The sequence below is a fragment of the Falco rusticolus genome, chromosome 5 (assembly GCF_015220075.1).
Source record: "Falco rusticolus isolate bFalRus1 chromosome 5, bFalRus1.pri, whole genome shotgun sequence".
Taxonomy (NCBI): Eukaryota; Metazoa; Chordata; class Aves; order Falconiformes; family Falconidae; genus Falco; species Falco rusticolus.
In genome coordinates this window covers 62385532-62407195 of record NC_051191.1, presented here as the reverse complement: position 1 = coordinate 62407195, position 21664 = coordinate 62385532, and the positions used below count along the sequence as shown (strand labels likewise).

The 21664-nt window shown below is 43.5% G+C and overlaps 2 protein-coding genes and 1 long non-coding RNA gene across 10 annotated transcripts in view; 2 read left to right on the top strand and 1 right to left on the bottom strand.

The window, feature by feature from the left end:
* MYBPC1 (myosin binding protein C1) overlaps positions 1-4686 on the top strand; it is a 79115-nt gene extending 74429 nt beyond the window's left edge. For 6 of the 7 annotated variants that reach the window (XM_037390268.1, XM_037390270.1, XM_037390265.1 and 3 more), the window contains 3 exons: positions 107-165; positions 1610-1649; positions 3925-4686. In XM_037390268.1, the coding sequence (XP_037246165.1) occupies positions 107-165; positions 1610-1630 (80 nt within the window). In that variant the 3' untranslated portion in view covers positions 1631-1649; positions 3925-4686. The remainder of the gene's footprint in view (positions 1-106; positions 166-1609; positions 1650-3924) is intronic. The other variant, XM_037390267.1, reaches the window with a different exon arrangement.
* LOC119149230 lies at positions 4272-8359 on the bottom strand. The gene is made up of 2 exons (XR_005104621.1): positions 8203-8359; positions 4272-6762 (listed from the first exon to the last, which is right to left on the bottom strand). It is a non-coding gene; the product is annotated as an uncharacterized LOC119149230 (long non-coding RNA).
* An 891-nt stretch (positions 8360-9250) lies between these two features.
* Positions 9251-21664, top strand: part of CHPT1 (choline phosphotransferase 1) — a 22784-nt gene continuing 10370 nt past the window's right edge. For both annotated transcript variants that reach the window (XM_037390641.1, XM_037390640.1), the window contains exons 1-3: positions 9251-9787; positions 19065-19212; positions 20233-20374. In XM_037390641.1, coding sequence (XP_037246538.1) covers positions 9266-9787; positions 19065-19212; positions 20233-20374 — 812 coding nt within the window. In that variant the 5' untranslated portion in view covers positions 9251-9265. The remainder of the gene's footprint in view (positions 9788-19064; positions 19213-20232; positions 20375-21664) is intronic.

Sequence of the window (21664 nt, the reverse complement as noted above, 5' to 3'; positions counted from 1 at the left end):
GTAGCAAAGATGCTGTATAAGAAATATTTTTTTAAAAGGTGTTAAGATCAACTGGGAAGAATTTCAAATGCGAATAAATACCACTGTAAATATTCTAATTCTGCAGTGATATATCACGGAGTAATTAACCCAGGAGAACCATTCTTCTTGGCGGGGAATAACCAGGTTTATAATAAGCATACTCCTCTGGACATTCCATTTCATTCCCTTCCTCTCTTTCCACATGCAAACGCATTTTCTGCATGCAAAGTGTGTATTTATTTGCGGTTTTAGATTAAACTAGCTAGTGTCTCATGGCATACAATGACTATGTCACATGAGCAAAGAAGGCCAAATTAATCAAGAATAGGAGTATGTAATGTCAGAGTTACAAAGGTTTTAGACTTATTTCTGCTGTGCCACTGGGCATAGAACTACCTGTACCTATAAAGAATTCATTTAATGACTGTGACTACCGTTGAGATCTTTCTAGGAGACAGAAATCTGCATCTCAAAAAACCAGCTCTCAGTTAGTTTGTAGAATTATTGAAAGAACAGAAGTATCATAAAATCATTTGCTGTGCTTAAAAGGCATTCTTCATTGCAGATTACTCTTTGATTAGTTAGTGCTCAGAATGATAATCCATGCCTGAGCTTAACCTAAGAGATGAAATCTTGATCCAATTGAAATCAGTGAAAACCTTTTACTTCCAAGAATATAGTTTTACTTTTTTTCCTCTAGAACTTACTTGAAATTCAGGGTTGGTGGGGTTCAGAGAATTTGGCTTTTTCTATAGAAATGTGTTTGCTTGTAGCCTTGCCCAAACCCAGAATATTGACAGTGCAGTTGTAAAACGACAGATGCCCAGAAACCAATCTGCAGTACGTTATGCATCCAAATTTACTATTTCAGACCTAAAACATGTTAAGAAATCAGGCTATGATCCTGCACAGAACTGTTCCTGTAGTTTTTGAAGTATTAAAGCATTTTTCTTAAAAGACTAAAATAGGTACCAAGTTGAGTGCTTTCATATACATACACACATATAAATGTATATACATGGGTGTTTATTTATAGAGTCAAAATGTTTATATAAAGGTAAAGGCTCCTACAAATAGCATGCTGTAAGTAATGTAAATGCAGATCCATGACAAAGTACATACTTTAGTGCACAAGTATGTAATTAGTCTGGACTTGATTATTTTGCCTTACAGAGTTTCAACATATATATATATATATATGCGCTTCAGTGTTATGTGTGTGCTTTTTTTCCCTGGTGGAAAATAGTATATATATATATATATGTGTTAGCTTCTTTGAAGCTACGTTTGGAAACCTTTTTCATAAATGTCAGTTGCATAATTGGGTTCCAATGTATTCTTTAGACTAATTACAGGATTTATAGTTACTTGTACATATTAATATTGCTTTTACCTATTAATGATAATTTTGAAGCGGAACTGGATCCCTACCTTTTACTCTTCATGTGCTTCTAGTCCTACGTATTTTACATGACTAAGGATTAAAGCATCATCTTGACATAATTGTAAGCATAATTTTACTCAACATTTTCTCTCTACTTTTGTGTTTGCGATTAAATTGTTACTTCTCTTTCTCTCTCTCCCTTAGTTACACAGTAAGGATTTTTGAATGTATAGTGTCATCTAAGGTAAGCTTTCATATGGTTCTTGCATATGAAGCTTATGTCTGTTTAGACGTCATACAATGTCTGCCTAGTATGGCATGATTTTCATTATTTCACTTAATGAAAATGTTTTTTAAAATTAGTAGCATGATAGTTTTAATGCATATAAATCCAGATTTTTATAATAATTGCTTGTTACGGTAATGCCTCCTAGTAGTACATCTTTCTAACAGTGCACGTTTCAACGGAATTTAACAGTGCATCAGTTGGCATGATTAATTAGCATGAATAAACTGCAAGTAATAAGAGTATTTTGCATTTATAGTCAGTTATTTTCATATAGGAATATACCTCTACATAAATAAAATATTTATTCCACAGTTAATTTAAAGATGAATTATTGGTATCACAACTTGCACTACCTGAGTTGAAAAGAATGCCAAAAAGCATGCTTTTTTTTGTCTGTATGGTGCATCTATCTAAGGCCGGGAGCGAACAGTTCTGCAACAATGTTGGTGTTAAGTAAGATAGCACAGTCTCATAATCACTAGTAGCTAATAGCACTTTAATTGGATAATCCTTGTGTTAATAAAGGTTATAAATTCCTAAAACCTGTGCTGAGGATAAATGCTGTCTGTATCAGCTCAGTTGCATTTAGCAGAAGTATTCAGAGACAGCGATATCTTCATTCTGGCAGTGTACTTTTGCTTTAGAGCTTTTGGTGTGTTCCAGAAAAGGCTCAGAAGGTAAGTGCAGTGATCAGTGGGTGGTTTTGCAGCTTGCAGAACACAATACTCATGCAGATCTGTAAGAGGAATGGTAACGGTATGTAGCTTGCTTACAAGAAATGCCACCCTTTGCCTTGGGAAACGTTTTTAGCAAAATATTTATCTTTTCCCCATTGTTCCTTCAAAATGTCATTTGATTTCCATGAAATTAACAGAAATGCCCATGTGTTTATTTACCGTTAATTTTTTTTTTCAATGGCATGACATTTCACTCCTAATTTGGACTATTTGTATTCAGTTACCGCTTCTACATCAGTAGGATTATTGGGGGTGCCCCAGCTGGTGTGTTAAGACACTACACACATGTTTTTCTGGGCACTGAAAATTGTCTTGGATTGCTAAAATTATTAAACATTCTTCAGGATTTTTTTGCCTTGTCCCTTTTTCCAGAACACCCAGGTTTCTGCTATAGCAGTGATTTAAAATAGGTTTGGTTCAGTTTTTTACTCATGGTGGCTAAGCCACAGTCATAAAGCACATAGTCCTAAAATTCTGGGAATGGTACTTCTGATACCTGTTCCATGAATATTGACTCCAACCATCACAAAACTGGAAAATGGAGGGGAAAAAAAAGAAAGAAAGAAAAGAGTTTCCTTTCACAGAGAAAGGAGACAACATTTTGGCAGGGCTGGAGGAAGCACTGAATATGAGAGGCCTCTATTTGTCAGCGGGGCTTGTGAGCATGGGCACTCACTGCTGCAGCTAAGGAAGATGCTGGCCACAAGCACAGAGTAAGTCTCCCCTATGGATTGGTGCAGGACCTCCCACAGCTTTGAGATCACGCACCAATAGCTTCAAGCCCTGGGAAAACTCTAGAGCTTTCAGGCAGATAAGCACCTGGATCCAAGGTGATTACATGTGGCCTATTTCTTATGCAAAACTGAATCCAAAATCATTCTTCAGACTTCCCCAGCAGATGAAAGTTTTGAGTTTCATCACCCCCCTCTGGACTCTAAAGGCACCTATATCTAAACCCCTGGCTTTTCTTCATACAATTCTTTCACATGTCATCCTACCTGATATTTTCAAGCAACATGGTAAATATTTTGCTAAATCCTTATAAACCATTTTAAGTCTCAACTCTAGAATAATTTGAATGTCTCTGCATGTTTTCCACAACTCATCACAGTCAGGTGTTTTCTACATTGTTCCCTCTGAACTGACTTCCATCTCTGACTATCCTCCACCCAGCCTGATGGAAATCTAGGAGGGTTATTTGAGGTGAAGCTTATCATAGATTATTGCAAGGGGTGAGATAAATGACTGAATACATGACACCCAAGAAATGAAATTCACCCTATGCAAGAGGACAGGAAAGTTCTTCATAGTACAGAGATTAAATAATGGTTAATTCTCGTGATGAAGTTTTGAACAGGGATGAATTTTATCACATCTCAAAATGAATTATGCAATATGGACTAAATCTTTGTCACTTACACCAGAAAATAAAGGTACAAAGCTGTTGCTCCAGGGACTTTGAGCCTGAAGATTGTCTCATTCCTTGTTTGTAGGTGGGCTTTCATACTTCAGACTACTGATGGATGGAGTGCCTCCACATATCATTGCTTCATATATGCGTGAAGTACAGGCAAACAAAACTGAGGGGAAGTGAAAGTCCGTCCACAGTGTTTCCTCCCACTGCACTGGAAAGCGGTAGCAGAACAACAGCATTTTAGTTCCTGCAATGACAGAACAAACGTGTGGCTGGGCATTTTCTTGCCCCCTCCCCCCCCCCCCCCCCCCCTTTTTTTTTGTTTCTTACTTGTTGTTTTGTTTTTCCTACCTGCTCTTACTGAAAAGAAAGAATACGCATGGATTGCTTTGAGGTTGAAATTAAATGATCTGAAGACAACACACATTTTGTAATGTTCAGCTTTATTTTCTGTTTGATGTTGTGGTCTGTTTTTTGATGAGGAAAGAGGAGAAGCTGTGTAATAAACACCAGGAGGCAGTCAGAGTTTGTACTTGGTGGTACAAAGCATACTTTTCTCAGACTGAAAGTACATGGATTAGCCAGTAGCTGTGCAATAAGACCCTTGGAATACATACCTCTTTGATAATGTACCTTATTCACCTGATAATTGTTTAACAATATGGTTTTACTATAACGTAATTAATACGTTATGATGAATTAATATGTTACTTAATGATCATTTAAGCTAAACATATCTTCCTTTAGAAGTTTTGGTTTCCTAAATCCAACCCACCAGTCTCTCAACTGACCTGAAATTGTTTTATTTAATGTACAATAAATATGAAGTGTTCAAGATCTATCAAGTTCTTGTTTACTGTTTTTTTAGGTTTTTTTCCATCTCATCTTACTATGCTTCTTGTTTAATTACTGTAAAGCAGGAACTTGAATCCACCACATTCAGTGGAAAACAGTATCAGCGGTCACCTGACCCAATGGGCTTACAATGTAAGATACAGAATGTGAGTAAAGATAAATACATGCAATTTTGTATCTACATGTTTTCAATATCTTCAATATTATACATGTTAACCCCGGTGGTTTTCATCATTTTGGATCCACCCCTTTCCTCAGCAGTTCATGGAGCTCATGTAGGTATCTTAGCAGAAAAGGGACTCAGACCATATCACTAGCGAGTTTACTGTGCAAGGCAAAAATGCCTTAGACAAGGCAAAAAGGCTACGTTACTTTTCCAACTCTAGCGATGTTAAACTTCAAGTGTTGCAGGGGTGGGGGTGATTGTAAGTCTTCAGCAGACTCTGAAGCATGGTCACACATAACTTGGCCAGGTTGTCGATTCCCTGTTGCCCTGTCATTTATTTACCAGTTCTCACTCTGGCTGTATAGATAGGGTAGGTGCTTACTGACTAATGATTGATCTCCAATTATTGTTTATAAAGACAAAGGTCTATTTAGACCAGTAGTACGTTACAAGATTCTTTTTGATGTCAGCACATTTTCAAACACCCAGCAATCAGTAATTATGCAATAATAAAAGCATGTGTTACTATGAACTGGTGTTTTTGCAGTTGAATTACCACTTCTTTCACTGTAGGGATCTGAATGAATGTTCTCACTTTGTTCTGCAAATCTCGCTTGCTCAAAGATCCTTCTTCTTCTTTCTCTCCTTTCTATCTTTGTGATTTCTTCTGGGCTGACATTTTTGCAAGAAAGCAGTTCTCCATTCCCAGTGATCCTGGACACCCCTCCACCTGCATTTCACCCTACTCCTGTCAAAATCAATTCTCTCCTACACATCCATTCACACCTACACACGAAAGACATCTACTAAGAAGAAAATATAATAAAGGATTAATAATATCTCTTTATTCTGTATCTCACCAGTGAATCGGACTCCCTTCATATCTTCTGAAGCACAGAAGGCTGTGGGAGAGGGTCGGTTTGAATATATGCCATGCAGATTTAAGCACTTAGGCACATAGCCCTCATTTAAAATAGTATCAGTCAGTTGAGATCTATTATAGCCAGCACAAAAAGCTATAGCGAGTTTGTGCTTTTCAGTAAGCCAAAAAGGATGTGCATGGCCATCTGCACGTTGTATGCAATGACGTTTACAGCTTGAAGCTTATGTTATCTATCTGCCTCCTCAGTCTCAACTGTACGTTATAACCTATATAGCCAGAATAAATCTCAGCTTCTGTAGGCTCTCTGCCGATGGAATCAGCTACTCGTAATTTCTACCAGATGCCAGCAGTGTTAAAAGACAAGCTGAACTAAGCTATTTTTCACTGTATGGACGGTAAGCATTCTATTCAGATGCCCTTAATTCTTCCCCAGTTGCATTGCCCAGCACTTGCCGTCGGCTGTCCCTCAGGCTCGAGATGGGCCACGCCAATAGGAAGTACTGGGTATCAGGCTGTGGGTGGACTAAGATGAATGAGCATTGGTGTGCTATGAATTCATACCCTCACTAACTATCCTGACCAGCCAAGCCTCTGGATTAAAAATTAATTGAAAATTACTCTGAGAGGAATGATAGGATGGGGTGGGATATGAAAGGCATTTCTAACAGATCTAAAATAGGCTGCAGAACCTTAAACAAAGAATAACAAAAGATAAAGTTTTGATTTATGATGACTTGCCTAATGGGATTCTCCAGGGATCATGTTTGATAGATGAAATAAAGTGACAAAACCCAAGAGAGTTAAGAAAATGCTAATGAAATCTGCCATTAATACCAGTTTAGGAGAATAAAGACATACCAAAGATGACAAAAACTACAGGCAAAGCAACCTAGAAAGGATAGAAGCAACAAAATATCTTGCTGTAGAAGATATGGCCCAGTACTCCCAGGACGAAATTTCTCCAAATTCTGCTCTCGTGGAATTTCCAGGGAATTAACAAAACTCAGAGAGACCTAGGAGTAACACAGGACATTAAATAAAACCTGATTATATCATAAAAAATAACACAAACCACAAAAGCTCCAGAAGTAAAACTAGTAGTGCTTTTATGGCTTATGGTTGTGTTCCCTGATGTCTCACAATATATGAAACCAGTTTAAACCTTCAGCCAGTTGCATTATTCATATTATCTGTTTGCTATGTACACTCTCCATCGATTAGTACGTGCTGAGGTTATAGTTCAGTAGCACCTTTCTCTTTTCTGCACACTTTCACATATCTGGTAAGATTTTAGTATTCCTGAAAGCTCTGCCTTGGTGTTGAGTTTGACTTACACAGGTAAAGGAAAGTTATTACTTGGAATAAGAGGGCAGACCCACACATGTATACACACACAGGTAAACAGAGAAAGAAGAATCAAAGTTAAACAAAAAAAGGGTTTGTTTTTTTTAAGGAAGCCAAGGGAAAATATTTTATCTTCTCTTGGCTTGCTCTTCTTGCCTATGAAAGGGCATCAGGCATATAAATGTTACTGTTGTATAAATACAGATCCATTCTCAGATTGCTGCATGTGGAGCTTGACACAGGCATAGTAGCTACTACCCGTTTGTACTGAAAGATCATGGCCAGTGCCAGCCTATTTTTCCCTCACTGAAAGCAATCTCACAAATACAGAAAGGGAAGGAGAAAAAACACATGCAAATCTTTGAAAGAATGCTTACATTGGTATATGCTGTTTATAAGGAGTCAGAAATGTTTTAAGCTTCCTGTACTTCTTTTCTTGGGGGGGTGGGGGGAAGTGTAATATTGCTGCCTTTTACAGAGCATTGTGAAGGGAGACTTACTTTATGAACGTCTTTTGTTGCATTTTGAGATTCTGGAGCAAAAGGCATTCTATTTTAAGCACTGTCACTTGATTTTCATGGCCTGCTTTCCTGACTGACAAGTAAAGCTGCTGCTTTGCTGAAGCAGGGAGCATCTGGAAGCAAAACTGTAGCCTGAATACTGAGGAAGCACTGGAAGTCTAAACACACTGGGCTTTAAATTCTATGTTCTCTTGTTCTATGCTTTGTTGCTGAATACTTCTGAAAATGAAACAAGCCATTCCCCAAGCTCAGTAACAAATTCAGTAAGGAATCCATTTCTTCCTCTAATCATGTGGCTTTCACTTTTTACATCACTCTTTCCCCTCCACTTCTTTTCCTAGTTTGTTTTCTTTTCTTTTGCTCTTGGTATCACAAAGAGCTTGAGCAATCTCTCCATAAATACCAGTACCATTATGTTCATTAACCACAGAGATGCACCGGGTATTAAAATAAATGGTTTTACCTTTTTCCAAACCCAGGGATTCCAGTGGACTGGGGACCTGGCTGGTTGTGAATCTAACAAGTCACATTTCCCTTTTGCCATTTTCTAGTTGGCTGTTACTGAATCTTTGTTATGTTATGCATTACCTTCTCCTTTGCTGGCAGTTCCTCTCTTCTCTATTTTGGCTGCTAATCCCAACTGCTGTATCATACTGTATTTAGTGATCTGTAAATGAAATCAGCTGATGAACAACATAGCACTCAGGATGCACATGCCATACCAAGGGATTTTGAAACCACCTTTTTATGTATATCAAGCATTCCTGACCCTTGCAGTAGAGAAACCTACTCAAAAACATATTACCTTTATTAGACAAAGTGAATCAGCGCACTTTGAATACCAAGCTCTGTCCAGGAAATCAATGTGTCCAGAAAGCTACAGCCTGACTCCCAATGGAATAACTTAAAAAAGGATTTCTGGTTCTAGGAAGATGCCATCAGGTTATATAATACTTGTTAGAGGTTGTATTCTACACTTTCATCTTTCATACAGCTACCCAGTGCTCTCCTTTCCCTGGCCTCATTCAGAAACCACACACCTTCCTAGAGATTCAGGGATATATCTGAAATCCTTCACGGGACTACTTCAAGTAACTTGACATGCAGCGATTTCAGAGGACGCCCGTTTGTTTTGAAGCGCCTTCTCTAGGCAGGCCAAGGAGGTGAAGTCCTGCACAACACAGTGTCCAGGTGCCCCGTAACACGTCAGCCGCCGCTGCCCGGGCAGGTCTCTGCTGGCGGCGGGGCCCCCTTGGCCCGTACGTCGGGGCCCACCTCCCCGCAGACTCGGCCGAGGTGTCCTGCTGCGGGGCGGCCCAGGCCCTGCCTCCGTGCCAAGCCCCGCCGGCCACCTGCGGCGTGCGCCCTGCGGCGGCCCTCAGCTGCGTTCTAAACCGCGCGGAAGGAAAATAAGAAGAATGAGGAAGATGCGCGGGGAGAGGGGGCCTCACCCCGCCCTGCCCGCATCCAGCGGTGCGGGGCCGCGGGTGCACGGGCCGCCACACCGCGCCGCAGCCCGGGCTGCCACCGCCCTCGGGCCGGGGGAAACGGCGGCGCACGGAGCGCAGGCGGGACGGGCCCTCCCGGGGCGCGCCCCCTCGACCACCGGGGCTGCCCCCGCTGCCGGGAGGGTCCCCATCCCCTCGCGGCGATGCGGGGCTGGCAGAGCAACCCGCCCAGAAACGGGGCCCTGCTGCGGGGGAGGGAGGGAGCCCCGCACCCGGGGCGAAGGCACCAACGGCTGCCCGGGGGCGAGGGCGCCCGCCCCGCTCTCCCGGTCGGGCGGCGGCCGCTCCCCTGCAGCGGAGCCTCCGGGGCGCGTCTGCCTCTTCCGCCTCCCGCCGCTGCGCCGCGGCCTCAGCGCAGCCCCGCCCCGAGCGGCGGCGGCCTGACCCCGCTCCCGTCCGGTGCGCGGCGGGGCGGCGGCGGCATGGCCGTGCCCTGGGCTCTGCCCGCGCCCCTCAGCCCGGCGCAGCTGAAGCGCCTGGAGCAGCACCGCTACAGCGCGGCCGGGCGCTCGCTGCTGGAGCCCTGGCTGCAGCCCTACTGGGCCTGGCTGGTGGAGCAGGTCCCGCTGGGGCTGGCCCCCAACGCCATCACGCTGGGCGGCCTCCTGCTGAACTGCCTGACGGCGCTGCCGCTCATCGCCTGCTGCCCCAGCGCCACCGAGCAGGTACCGCCCGCCGCGGGCCGCCGCCGCTCCATCAGCGCTTCACCGCATCCCCCGCCCGGCGCGGCCTCGCCTCGCCTCGGCCCGGCGCGCCTGCCCCGGCCCGCCAGCCCCGCCGGCCCCGGGGCGGGTGCCGCGGGTCGCTCCCGGGCCGCCCGGTGTGGCGGAGCCGCCCCGGTGCCTCCCAGCAATAGCCGGAGCGCTCGGCTCCGCCGCGGCCGTCGGCGCGGCCCTCCCGGGGCAGGGGGCTGGGGCGGCGCTGCGGGGCTGCCCTGGGGCTTGCGGGGAGCGGTGGTGCGGGGCCAGGCTTTGGGGCAGCAGGGGCCAGGCAGGAGGTGGGGATGGGGGTTTGGGTGCCGACATGCTGGGGGGAGCCCGTGCAAGGGCGAGGCTCAGTGGGCTCCGCTCGCCCCCCCCCGGCCCTTCGCTGGCCCGGGGTCTCGGTGGGCCCAGGGCTTCGGCCGGGTGCTTGGCCCGTGCCGCATGCTGCGAGCGAGGCTGTGCCTGGGCTGGTCCCAGCCTCCTCCAGGGACCCCCCCCGCCTCCTCCAGGGACCCCCCCCGCCTCCTCCAGGGACCCCCCCCCGCCTCCTCCAGGGACCCCCCCCGCCTCCTCCAGGGACCCCCCCCGCCTCCTCCAGGGACCCCCCCCGCCTCCTCCAGGGACCGACTGGTGCCCCACGTGTGTGCCTCTGCTTGGAGCAGGCTGGGGAGGAGGTGTCAGCAGCGTTGACCCCCTCCTCAAGAGGAGGGCTCTAACGATGGGGCCGCAGGTAGAAACAGCTCCCAGCCAGGAGGGAAGGTGCGGGATGTGCCAAGGAGCAGGGCAGAGCTGCCCAGAGCCGGCTGGTTGCCTTTTTTTAGTAGCTTAGATATACTTTGGTGAGTGTTCCTGTTGACAGAAGAACCCTTCTTTTTCCCTTCTTGCTCTGCCCTTTGTGTTAGCAGAGGTGTTTGTGGCAGATTTATTGGGAAACTCATCCACATCAAAATTAACTTTGCTTTGGTCTCGCCCTAATCGCTTCCCTGATCACATCCCCGATATACATCGCCAGGTTAGAGGCACTTTGTGGCGCTGCAGGCAGTGGGAGAAGGGAGGATAGAGATGGGAGTGAACAGTTGGAAACCACAGATTGCCTTCTTGTGGTACTTTCAGAATTCAAGTGCTTGGGGAACTGCTACCTTTAGCTTACTTGCATGACGTAGATAGCAATCATGTGCCAGCTGTGTGTCTGGATGTTCAGTTTAGCTTTTTCTCTTTGCTATCCAGGAAAAAAAAAAAAAAAAGCAGAAAGTTATTTTTCCCTTGAGGACACTTGTACAAACAGAAAAAGGTTGTGTTGGAGACATCCAGGGAGTTAATCTTTCCAGGAAAGCTTAGGTTGAGTTTTAGGAACTTTACTGGTTTTTTTAGTGGTGGAAGCTGAATTTTAGAAGAACCTACAGTTTGGACTGAACTTCCTTGTTCAGATGTCAGTATGTCCTTTATAAATATGTAGTGTAAAGCCAGACTCCTTATGCTATTGGTTTTTTTTTTATTGTTTTTTTTTTTTGACTCTGCACTGTGAGAATAGCCCTTACTTTCTCTTGCTGTATCACTTAGACCATTGTTACCTCTCTTGTGCTTGTTTAATGACTTGGCTTGTCTTCCACCTAAGACGTCATAGTTGTGGATGGCTTTTTTAAAAAAACTGTTGCAACACTAATAGGTGCTGTATGTACTGTTGTAATTACCTACTTTGTACTTTTGACTTGGATGTGTAGGCTGGAAGGACTAGGGGGAAGGTGGAACCGAAAATTATGTTAAAGGTGATTGAATCACAGACTGAACTAATAGCACAGTGCACTTCAGCATCACCTCTCGATACTATCAAGCCACTTCTTTCCTTCATGAACAAGTCTTGATTACCTGATGGACTAACAAGAACTTGTTATATTCTCTTGGTAAAAGTATAGGAACATTGAGTAGAAGACTCAGATAAAATAACAAGCAGGTTTTTGGTTTAGGGTGTTGGGGGGTGGTGGTGTATGAGTTGGTTTGTGTGGTTGGTTTTGGTTTGTTCCCTAACCAGTCTGAAGAGGGCCATTTCTATTAGTCCTTTACTGAAAACACAGAAGTCTTGATGATCGTACAAACCGTCCAAAACAAGACTGGTAGCTGAAATCCCTCAGAGAGCAGCTGCTAGGAGATGCTTAGGAAAGAGATCTTTCCCCAGTAGACCCTTCCAGCTGCCAAAAGACTGTGGTTTAGGGGTTTCTCAGTGAGGGATTCTACTCGGGTTACTTGGAGAACAGCAGCTGATGGATCTGTTTTCCCACAGATACCATGCCTTTGAAGTATTTGTTTTGAACCTGTTCGTACTTTCAGCTTCCATTATGTCCCATTGCAGTAAATTCCACAGTTTAATAATACCCCCCACAACACTGCAATTAATGTATAAAACCATACAATGTTCCCTTGTTCTCCTCCTCTGTAGCTGTTACTTCCTTGTACACTATTCTTTTTATCTTCATCAACATCAGTAGCCACTAAAAGCTGGTCTGTTGCTGACTAGTACAATATGTTTTGGCTTTATAAAATATTGTCTGCTGCAGAAATGTGGCCTTGTCTAGTAGGAGCATGGGTTGTGTCACTGTCTCCTGTAAATGCACATTTCAGCATAAGCCACTTTATTTGTAGCTAAGCCATTAGCAGGCTGTGCCCCTCAAGCACTGTTAAAAATCTACACACGTGGCTTTTAGTTCTTTTAGTGTTTGTCCAGTTTCCTACTCTGTATCTTAGGACAGCAATCTATAGAAGTAGTATGAGGGACTGCTGTACCAGGTGTGGTGTGGGGAGGATGCTACCTGCACAGTTCGTGTCCTGTGGAGGGCTGGAAGATCTTTTCTACTGTGACTGCAGGCTGGGTTGGGTTTTTTTTCTTTTCCCCTTTCCCCCTCTATTTTCTTTTTTTTATTATTTTCTTTTTTTTTCTATTTTCTTTCTGTTTCTTTTTTCTGTTTTCCTTCTTCCTTTTTTCTACACCCTTTTTTTTTTTTTTTTAATTTCCTTCCTCCCTTTTTTCCAACAGTAATTGTAAAATATTTAGGATTAAAAGCTTTGCTGACTGTTGTGGACAGTGTGTATTTGCTGCGTTAGAGTGTAAAAGAAGCACTTCGGTGAGGATTTCCATTTTATCCCCGCCATTTGACCTTGACCTGTTTTGCCCTACTCCCAGCTGACTTCTCAGAAGTAGGCGAGGTTACTTTTTAGGTCACATTAGGTTTTGCAGGTGAATCTCTAGGACCCCTTCCCATTCCGAGCAAAACTGGTGTTTTAATTTTTTCCTTGCATAAACACTAGGAAGAAAACTGGCTAAATGTAACTATCTTTTTAAAAGGGAGAAAGTAAACTCTCATCCTGCTACTTTCATGATTGCTCATGGAGGGGCCCCGTTTCAGTAATCCTTGAAGCTCAGCCACAGGTGTCTCTGAGAAACCATGGGAAGTTACAATTTTAGGACAGATGTTACTGGTAACAGTAGTTACCTTGTAATGAATTTGTACCTATTTTAAAAATATTTGTAGCACTTACAGCAGGATTTGAGCAGAGTCCTCCAAATGCATCAGAGTAGATTTCACACAGTGATAAAGACCTGTCCTGCTTGCTCTCAGCTTCTTGGATTCCACCATGTCTCATTTATTTGTGTTTTTTAAAAGTCTTTGTTTCTGTTGTCTGTAATTTCCTGGAGGTTACTGGAAACAGGAAGACGGGAAGAGAGAAGCATGGATTATGGACTGCCATTTGGGCAGTGATGGCAAAAGGGGTCAGGGGCCCAAGGGTTCCCGTGGAGAGAGCAAAGGGAGAGAGGGGGAGGCTTGTGATGGCTAGCTATGTAGAAGTGTTTAAGAAATGGTGCTGTGAATTTATGAAAGGGTGTCACACCTTGCTGAAACATGCTATTTAGAAAGCCATACATAGAGGGAGGCCAAAAAGCAGGGGAGAGTCTAGGTGACTCTAGCTAGCTCTGTTATTAACTGTTTGGAGGGAGAGAAACATTGGTGAGGTGCTCACTCTGCTTCTCTCTCTTTCTTAAAATAATCCCTTAAAAAAACCCCAACCAACAGCCCCCCTCAAAGAAGAAAAAAAAACAACCCACCTTTTAAACTGAGAGAGGGATAGTCTTCAGGTTTTTCCTGTTATAGGGAGAAATGAGGGGAAGATACTGGCAGGGATGACATTATGTAAACAGCAAGGGCACAACTGAGCTTTGCAGGAGAAAGTAGAGAAGTAGAAAAGAGGGTGAGCTGCAGCAGCTGAACTGGTGATGTGGGGGTGTGAAGGAAGAAGTATTAAGCCCTTGACCTGCTAGAGGAGAAGTGTGAAGCACTGAGTGGGATGGGGAATCCAGCCAATACCCATGAGTGGAGAACAGAGCGCTCAGCAGTGAGTGGGGAAAAGAGGTATTTGTTATAAAGACAGACAGCGAAAGTTCGGGAACCCCAACACCAAAGGATGGGAGCTCTTTCAGAGGGAGCTTGTTGGGGAGAGCAGGATGCTAAAGAAATGCAGGGAGCCTCCGGTGTGTATGAAATGCATTTGGGATATAATATGATTATTTGATTATTATTTTTACTTTTTTTTTTTTCTCCCTGGCCTCTTCCCCTGCTGTAATGCAGGTTTAAGCAGCATTCCCTTCTCTTGCTAGTAGTACAAATGTACATAGTGCTTTGTGCTGAACAGAAGTGAGGGAAATCATCCATGTTTACGGGGAAAGAGGAAAGGAGTCCAGTAAAAATGTGTCTTTCTATTCCAGATCTGTTGGAACAGGGGCCATGTAAACTAGGGCAAAATTAGTAGCTGTGGATTGTGGAAGCGAGATTATGACTAAATGTAATGAGTAATTATGGGGGGCTGAATCTTTAAATATTGCAAAAGCTTAAGCTGTTGAACTCTCTGGGCTTTAGAGCTTTTCTTGAAATAAATGGTAAGGGATCTCCCTGGCAAATGCAGTCTTTTGTAGCTGGGCATGCTCTTCTGTGGAGTAGAATCACGGGAGCAGAAGAATAAGGACTGCTGTTCAACCTAAACTTTTTCCTGAAGGAGAGGCATGCCACACATACCTGCCAAACACCATATGCACATGGTTTTGTTTTGACACCTTCTGGTTCAGTAGATGGCCAGACCTGCTGTACCAGATCTGTGTGTGACAAGATTCTGGGGCTGTATCATCTTTCAGACATCCTTTTTAATTGAAGCAGAGAAGCATTCCCCTCTACCCCCTGCCACCCCTTCCCCCAGCTTTGTGTTCTCTTCTAGTTCCATGAGAATAGCATCTAGCTCTGGCCAAATAATACATTTGCTTGGACAGGATATAACTTTGGGCAGAGATAATAAACACCTCATCAGTGAAAAGCTGATGATTATTGGGAGCCTCCTGACCTTTCTGCTGAGTTTGTCAGCCATGTCGGCATTCTCAAATGCTCCCACTTCTCTAATTTACAAACTACTTAGGTCCAGCGTGGGAAGCTGGCAGGGGACATCCCTGGATAGAGAGCCAAGCATGTGAGAAGGCAGTGGAGATGGCAGCTGTAGCTTATTGAGAGGACAGATAGCAGAGATAATCTGTGGTTATTAGGAACTTCGGAAACCTCTGTGCACCTTCAGTGATTTGGGAAGCTGTGTTTTACCAATTAAAATATTAGAGCATTCATTTAATCTGCTAAATAGATGGCTGATCACAAGTGACCCTTGATTATTGCCACTTTGGGTTAAATTTGAACTGACAGGAATGAAATGCTCCCAGATGGCATTTCTAAACTCTCTCAGACACCTGTTCCCTGTTCTTACTGGGATATTCTTCCCTGCTCCACATCCATGGGGATACAGATGAATCCGCTACAGGTGTTAATGGATGTAGATGATCCTTACTGGGAAGAGAAGGAGCTCTGCTCCTCTTTCCAGATCAAGGAGAAGAGCGATTTAGTTTTGGAGTCTAGGGGGAGCGTTGCTTTGATTTGTCCCAGCAGGAGCTAATGCAAACAGGCTTTGATCAGCAGTTGTAACGATTACACCTGTACCATAACTTGCAACTCGACAAAAGCCATTGCTTTGTCAGAAAGACCTAGTAAGAGAAGTTTGAGTTGAAGGTGATTTATTTGTTCATTTTTATGTTTAATATGTTACACTTGTTTTGACATAAGGCGAACACAGATGATGTTACCTTGAACAAGAATTCTTGCATCGTGTTCTGTGGGTTACGGAAACTTTCATAAACTGACTACGGTAACCCGCATGCAAGCCTTCTGTTTTGGTTAGAATTGAGACTGCATTTCATGGAGCTTGCATTTCACAAATGATTGTGAAATCAAAAGATTGTGATGACACCAAGCATACACCATACAGCACTATGGCCAATGATAAAAAAATGTGCCGTAACAGGTTTCTGTTCCTGACTGGTGTTTCTATTATGGAAATGATCCAGTTAAATAAGAAACTGCTCGTGCTCTGCCTTTTGACTTAATTGGTGATGAGCCCCGCGCTGTGGGGGTGGGTGTTGGTGTGTGCGTGCAGAGTGGGTAAGGAATTTGGCTAGCATATTTAACACTTTTGTCCATGATACGGAGAACCTGACCACTTTAAAGCAAACTAAAACCTATTGCGGTTATAGGTAGATGGTTGCAAAAGTAGGGGAGCCTAGTGCAACCAAAAAACCAGTGGTGTCCTGGACAGAATTGCCGGGTATGGTCTGGTTTACTTGCCAAAATCCAGGGATTAGCGTGACAAGTTTCAATGTGTCTCACGCTATCTTTTTGTGACTAGTAGAAGTATGTCACAGTAACGACACCTTGAAAAACACTGCAGGTTACCTGTGTGGCACTTCACAGTAATATCAGTGGTAAAACTGGAAATGTCTTTTACAATACTACTTTAAAGGACTGCAGTGAAACCAGTGGTTTCTCCTAGCCTTCCTGCTCATGGTGCTTCATTCATAGCTCTGTGGCAAGAGCTGCCGTGGTTAAGGATGTCTGTTGTTCTCCGTGCAACAAAGTTCTTCTGAAAAAAACCAGTATAGGCACTGTGGTAGCTTTAGTATGTGGATTTTAGCACAACTAAAATGATCTTGGCTTCAACAGTGCCCTAACTGTGCTTTTATATCCTGAAATACCTGAGCAATGGCTGACAGCCCTCTGTTTTGGAAAGGTGGAGGGTGACAACAGGGGCCAACAGGTAGCTGCTGCCTCCCTGCAGAACGTCTGACCAAGCGAGCTTGCACGGGAGAGGCCGTTGAGCTCTCTGTTCCTAGGGTGGCAGTAGGCTGCTCCTGTTGTCTGCAGGATCCTCGGTGCTTCCCCTTTCGTCAGAGGAGAGAAACATTTTTCAAAAGATGACTAAGAACTCACTCCTTGCTTTAACCCCATCCCCCAACACACAATTCCTTTGTTTAACTGGACGAAAAGGGAAAAGAAACCTAAATAACTGAGGTAGTTCCATTGGTAAACATCAAATGCATTGCTGCCATCGCTTGATCTGGATTTCTATAGTATGATCTTGGGGGGTTATCGGGTACCAGTATGTGTATGTCCATTGGAATGAGAATATCTACTCATCCTCTTTCACCTGCTCAAGGCTTCCAACATGTTCTGTGATTACAATTTTTCTTAGTTTCCTTGGAATAAGGGGAAAGCTGGCCTTGCCAGTTTGGAAGATTTGTCTGTTTTCTAGATTTCTGTGTACGTACAAATCCAGACTTCTCACCTATAGTCGGAGCCCCTAATTCTTTGACTGTTTTTTGCTTCAAAGCTGGGAAAGCAGACAACCATTTGACTTTCAATGATAGGAATGTTTTATTAATGAAATTACCAAAGTACTGGGTAGCAGGAAAGTCATAAATTTGCTGACAGTATTGTTTCCATATTAAAAGCACAGATCTCAGCAATAACATAGTATTATCAGCCAGCCTGGAATACACGAGGAAGTTCTGAATAACAGCAAAAAACCTGTTCAGAACTGAACCTCCTTCAAGCATGTTGGTTCCTGGGAAGGATGTGTTTTGTGATCAGTCTTAACTGGAGGCACAACTTTTTTTTCTGACTCAAGTCAGCGAGTAGAATGACGATGTCTGGAGGAGCAGCTTACATCTGCATTCTTACTGCTGCCTTCTCCTGTCCCTGCCTGTGAACTGATTTGGCAACTCATTTTTCCTCTTTTCCCCAGCAGTGACACTGGGCTTATGTGAGTGTGGACAAATGTCAGCTCGCTAAGATTTGATCTGTTGTCTAAATCTGCTTAATAGCCTTTGCCGGACTTAGGAAATACATGTAATCACATTGGTCTATTTGTGCTGCAGGAGAGGAATTGCAGAGGTTTAGAGCTGTGGTAGCTGTGCCTCACCTGGGAGTGGGAAAAGATTCAGCTCTGTGGCTGCCTGTGACTGTTTACTTGTTTAACCTTCAAGTTACATTTCCAGCATTTAGCCTAACTTTGACTCTCTTTGTGAACAGTGCTTCTAAATGTTAAGGATTACATAAGGCAAAAATGTTACCTGTACTTTGCTCAAAAGGTGTTATAAATAATTTTTAGTAAAAACTAGTTTCTAGATGAAAGATATATGCATGTGAAAATAATGCTCTTGAAAGGTACTACTGTAGGACAGTTCCTTTGGACCTGACTGGTGTTAATATAACTGATTCACAGCTTGTTTTGAAACTCTGATAGTCTATATTAAAGTATTGCTCCTTCGTGTTTAGCGAATGACTTAATTTCTTCAAAACCTTGTCCAAAGTGCCTATGTAGTCAATTTTTCCATGTTGGAAAACCTCACTTTCTCTAAAAGCTGAAGTCTTTATTTAGTAAAATGGGGTTTTATAGCTGTATGTTGTAAATCTAAGCAAGTCATATAAGCGCCTGTCACTTAAACTGCTGAGAACTTTAGTGAGTACTTTGCTACTACTTTCTTTTCTGAAGATTAATTTTATTTTTGTAACATTTTTCAGTACACAGAATAAAAATAATTGTAGAAATACTGTAGTTTTAAGGTGGGAAAAATAAGTCAGTTGATGCAGAAGAGATGTTAAAAGTTAGAAGGACCTGTGTTCCACTTGTGTGTCTGGAGTAGTTCATTATAGTAGTTACTACCATTCATGTAGAGATCAGCACAAGAAATTTGGTTTTGTCCATTAACTAAGTAGCAAATAGAACAGCGTAGTATAGTTTTGTGCTCTTTTTACTTTAGATGAAATAGATTGTTAGCTAAGAAATTGGGAACTGCCTGGTGACCTTTTATGTGACTCTCTTTCAGGCACCTTTTTGGGCATACATCCTGGGTGCGTTAGGACTTTTTATCTACCAGTCTCTGGATGCCATTGATGGGAAGCAAGCCAGAAGAACAAACAGTAGTTCTCCTCTTGGAGAACTCTTTGATCATGGTTGCGACTCTATTTCCACAGGTAGCCTTAACCTGCTGTTACTCATCCTAGTTTTAAAAAAGTTACCTGCTTTCAAGAGGGGCTTTGTTGGAGTTGTAAAGGACCTCTGAATATCATCTAGTTCAAGCCCCTGCTCAGAGCAGGGTCAGCATGTTCTTTTAGGATAACCATCTCCTGGTCACTGCAGCCGGGGCTGCCCCTGACCTTTGCATTCCTGACCAGCAGCAGGGAGGACATTTCAGAAGTAATTTTGGCAGATGTTGGTTAACATGCGTTCTGCTCATACTTACTGTGCATCTTCATGTACAGTGTTGTTTGAATGAGCTAGATGGTGAACAAAGAATTCTGTAAGAGCATGCGGAGAGATTCGTCACTGTACATAGACTGTGTTTCCCAGTGGGGTACAGGTGATGCCTCATAAAGGATTTTAAGGACCTAAAAGACTGATGCTGGCATGTGAAACTAAGGATTCCACTTTAGGAGTGGCATGCCAAAATATCAGTTTGGTAATAGGGCATCCAGCCTGGCACTTAAGAGAAGGATAATTTATATTCCTTAGAAGAATGAGTTCCAAAAAAAGTTGATTCGGAGTCCTTAAGCAGTAAGCCTTGCTCAGTTTTACTTTCCATAACTTAGCTGTTGGTGGCAGTGCCTGTCCTTCTCTGAAAGCTTAATGGCTGAAACGCGTGCCCTGGGAGTTGGTACGTTCTCTATGCCTCACTCCCCAAAGAAGTGCAACTGCCAGTCTCTCTGAGCTGGGCCCATCCGCTGAAGCTGTCAGTGTTGCAAGGAACGTGAGACGACAAGGCCAGAGGAAGGGAGAACAGCCACAGTAGGCTAGAAGGCGGGGCCCTCGCTTGGAAGAAAAGCAGTCCTGTCTTTTGGTCTCTCCTGCCAGGACTGTCCCTGAGGTTAGCTACTGAGTAAAGTATCAGTCATATTGTTTTGTTACAGTGATGTCAAAAAATGTCTTGTGATTTTTTTTCTCTTAACTGCGAGCAAAGAGGGTATATGACTAACATGTTCATTTCTGCTTTTCAGTTTTTGTTGTCCTTGGATCCTGCATAGCAATCCGACTAGGAACAAATCCTGACTGGTTATTTTTCTGTTGTTTTGTGGGACTGTTCATGTTCTATTCTGCTCACTGGCAGACATATGTATCGGGCATACTAAGGTTTGGAAAGTAAGTAGGTATCTTTAGAAGTACATGTGGCTTAATGTCTGAGGCTGCTAGCTAAACTTGATTTCCATTTCTGGTTTTTTTTTTTCCCTGCTCTCTCTTCCTCTCACCTTCCTCCTCATCTCCCTTTTGCCCTGGCAGACTTGTGTTTTACCCAGCAAGAGCTTTAAAACTCTGCATAATACTGAGTAGACAACTTGTTTTTGTAGCAGTTAATTTTAGCTGTATATGCTTTGCATGCGTTTGGCTCTTTTGTCTGCGGATTTGTTCTCGGAACCTATACAAGCACTGTGCAGGCTCAGGCCAGAGAGGTCTTGCCTGCAGTGTAAACAAGTGCTCTGTGTAGGAGTAGGGACAGAGCAAGTATCTGCAGTACCTCCCTTTGTAATCCCCCAGCCACAGAACAGTTTCAGCCCAGGGGATCCGAACCACATGCATTTTTAGAGAAATTCCCCTGCTAATAGGTTGCCCTTCCACAGACATCTTCAGTGTTCCTTTGAACGAAGTCTCTGCATCCATTTCATCCTTTGGCAAGGAGCTCCGCGGTGCTTGAAGAATCACCCCAGGTTTATGTGGGGGCTTTGCTTTTAATCTGGCTCATACGGGCTCTGGTGTCCTTTAGCTTTTGTGTTAGGTCACAGTTCTAGAGATTGCTGTGATGCTGTTCATGACTTGGTAGAAATTTCATCTGTTCTCACTGCAGTGTAGGAGGAGGGTCATGACATTCATGTAGAAGATAACAATTCCAATTTAACTTCTAATAACGTGGGGATTGCTGCACCCTCCTGCAGCTGCGGTGCTGCCTAGCCATGGCCTTTTGCTGTTTTTAAACAATGACTGCACTTCAGTAATCATTTCTGAAAAGATCAGAGACTTCTGTAGGAGCAAGATTGGAAATACGTGGTAGATGAAGGCTATCTTCTGCTAAGCCTAGTCACTTGTTAAGTCACCTGTTTATAGGTGTTTATAGGTTTTAAAGGACTGTTTGTAGTTCTGCTTAGCTCTGAATTGCAAGGAGCACCTGAGCAAATCTGAGCATCACTGGGCACACAGGCTAGTGATCAGCTATCCTTGTGTACTGTTGGATATCTGTACCAAAAGAAAGCCGTCTCTGTGGTAATGTTAAGAACTCTTTCTGATTTGCTGATAATGTATTTACCATGCAAACTACAGCTCTGCTACCGCCCTACCTATCCTACTTGATTTTAAAGGACATCTTGTGCTGTAAACAAAAACATGCTTTACAGCGATGGCCAAAATAGGATAATTTCTGTATGTGACAGTGGACTACAC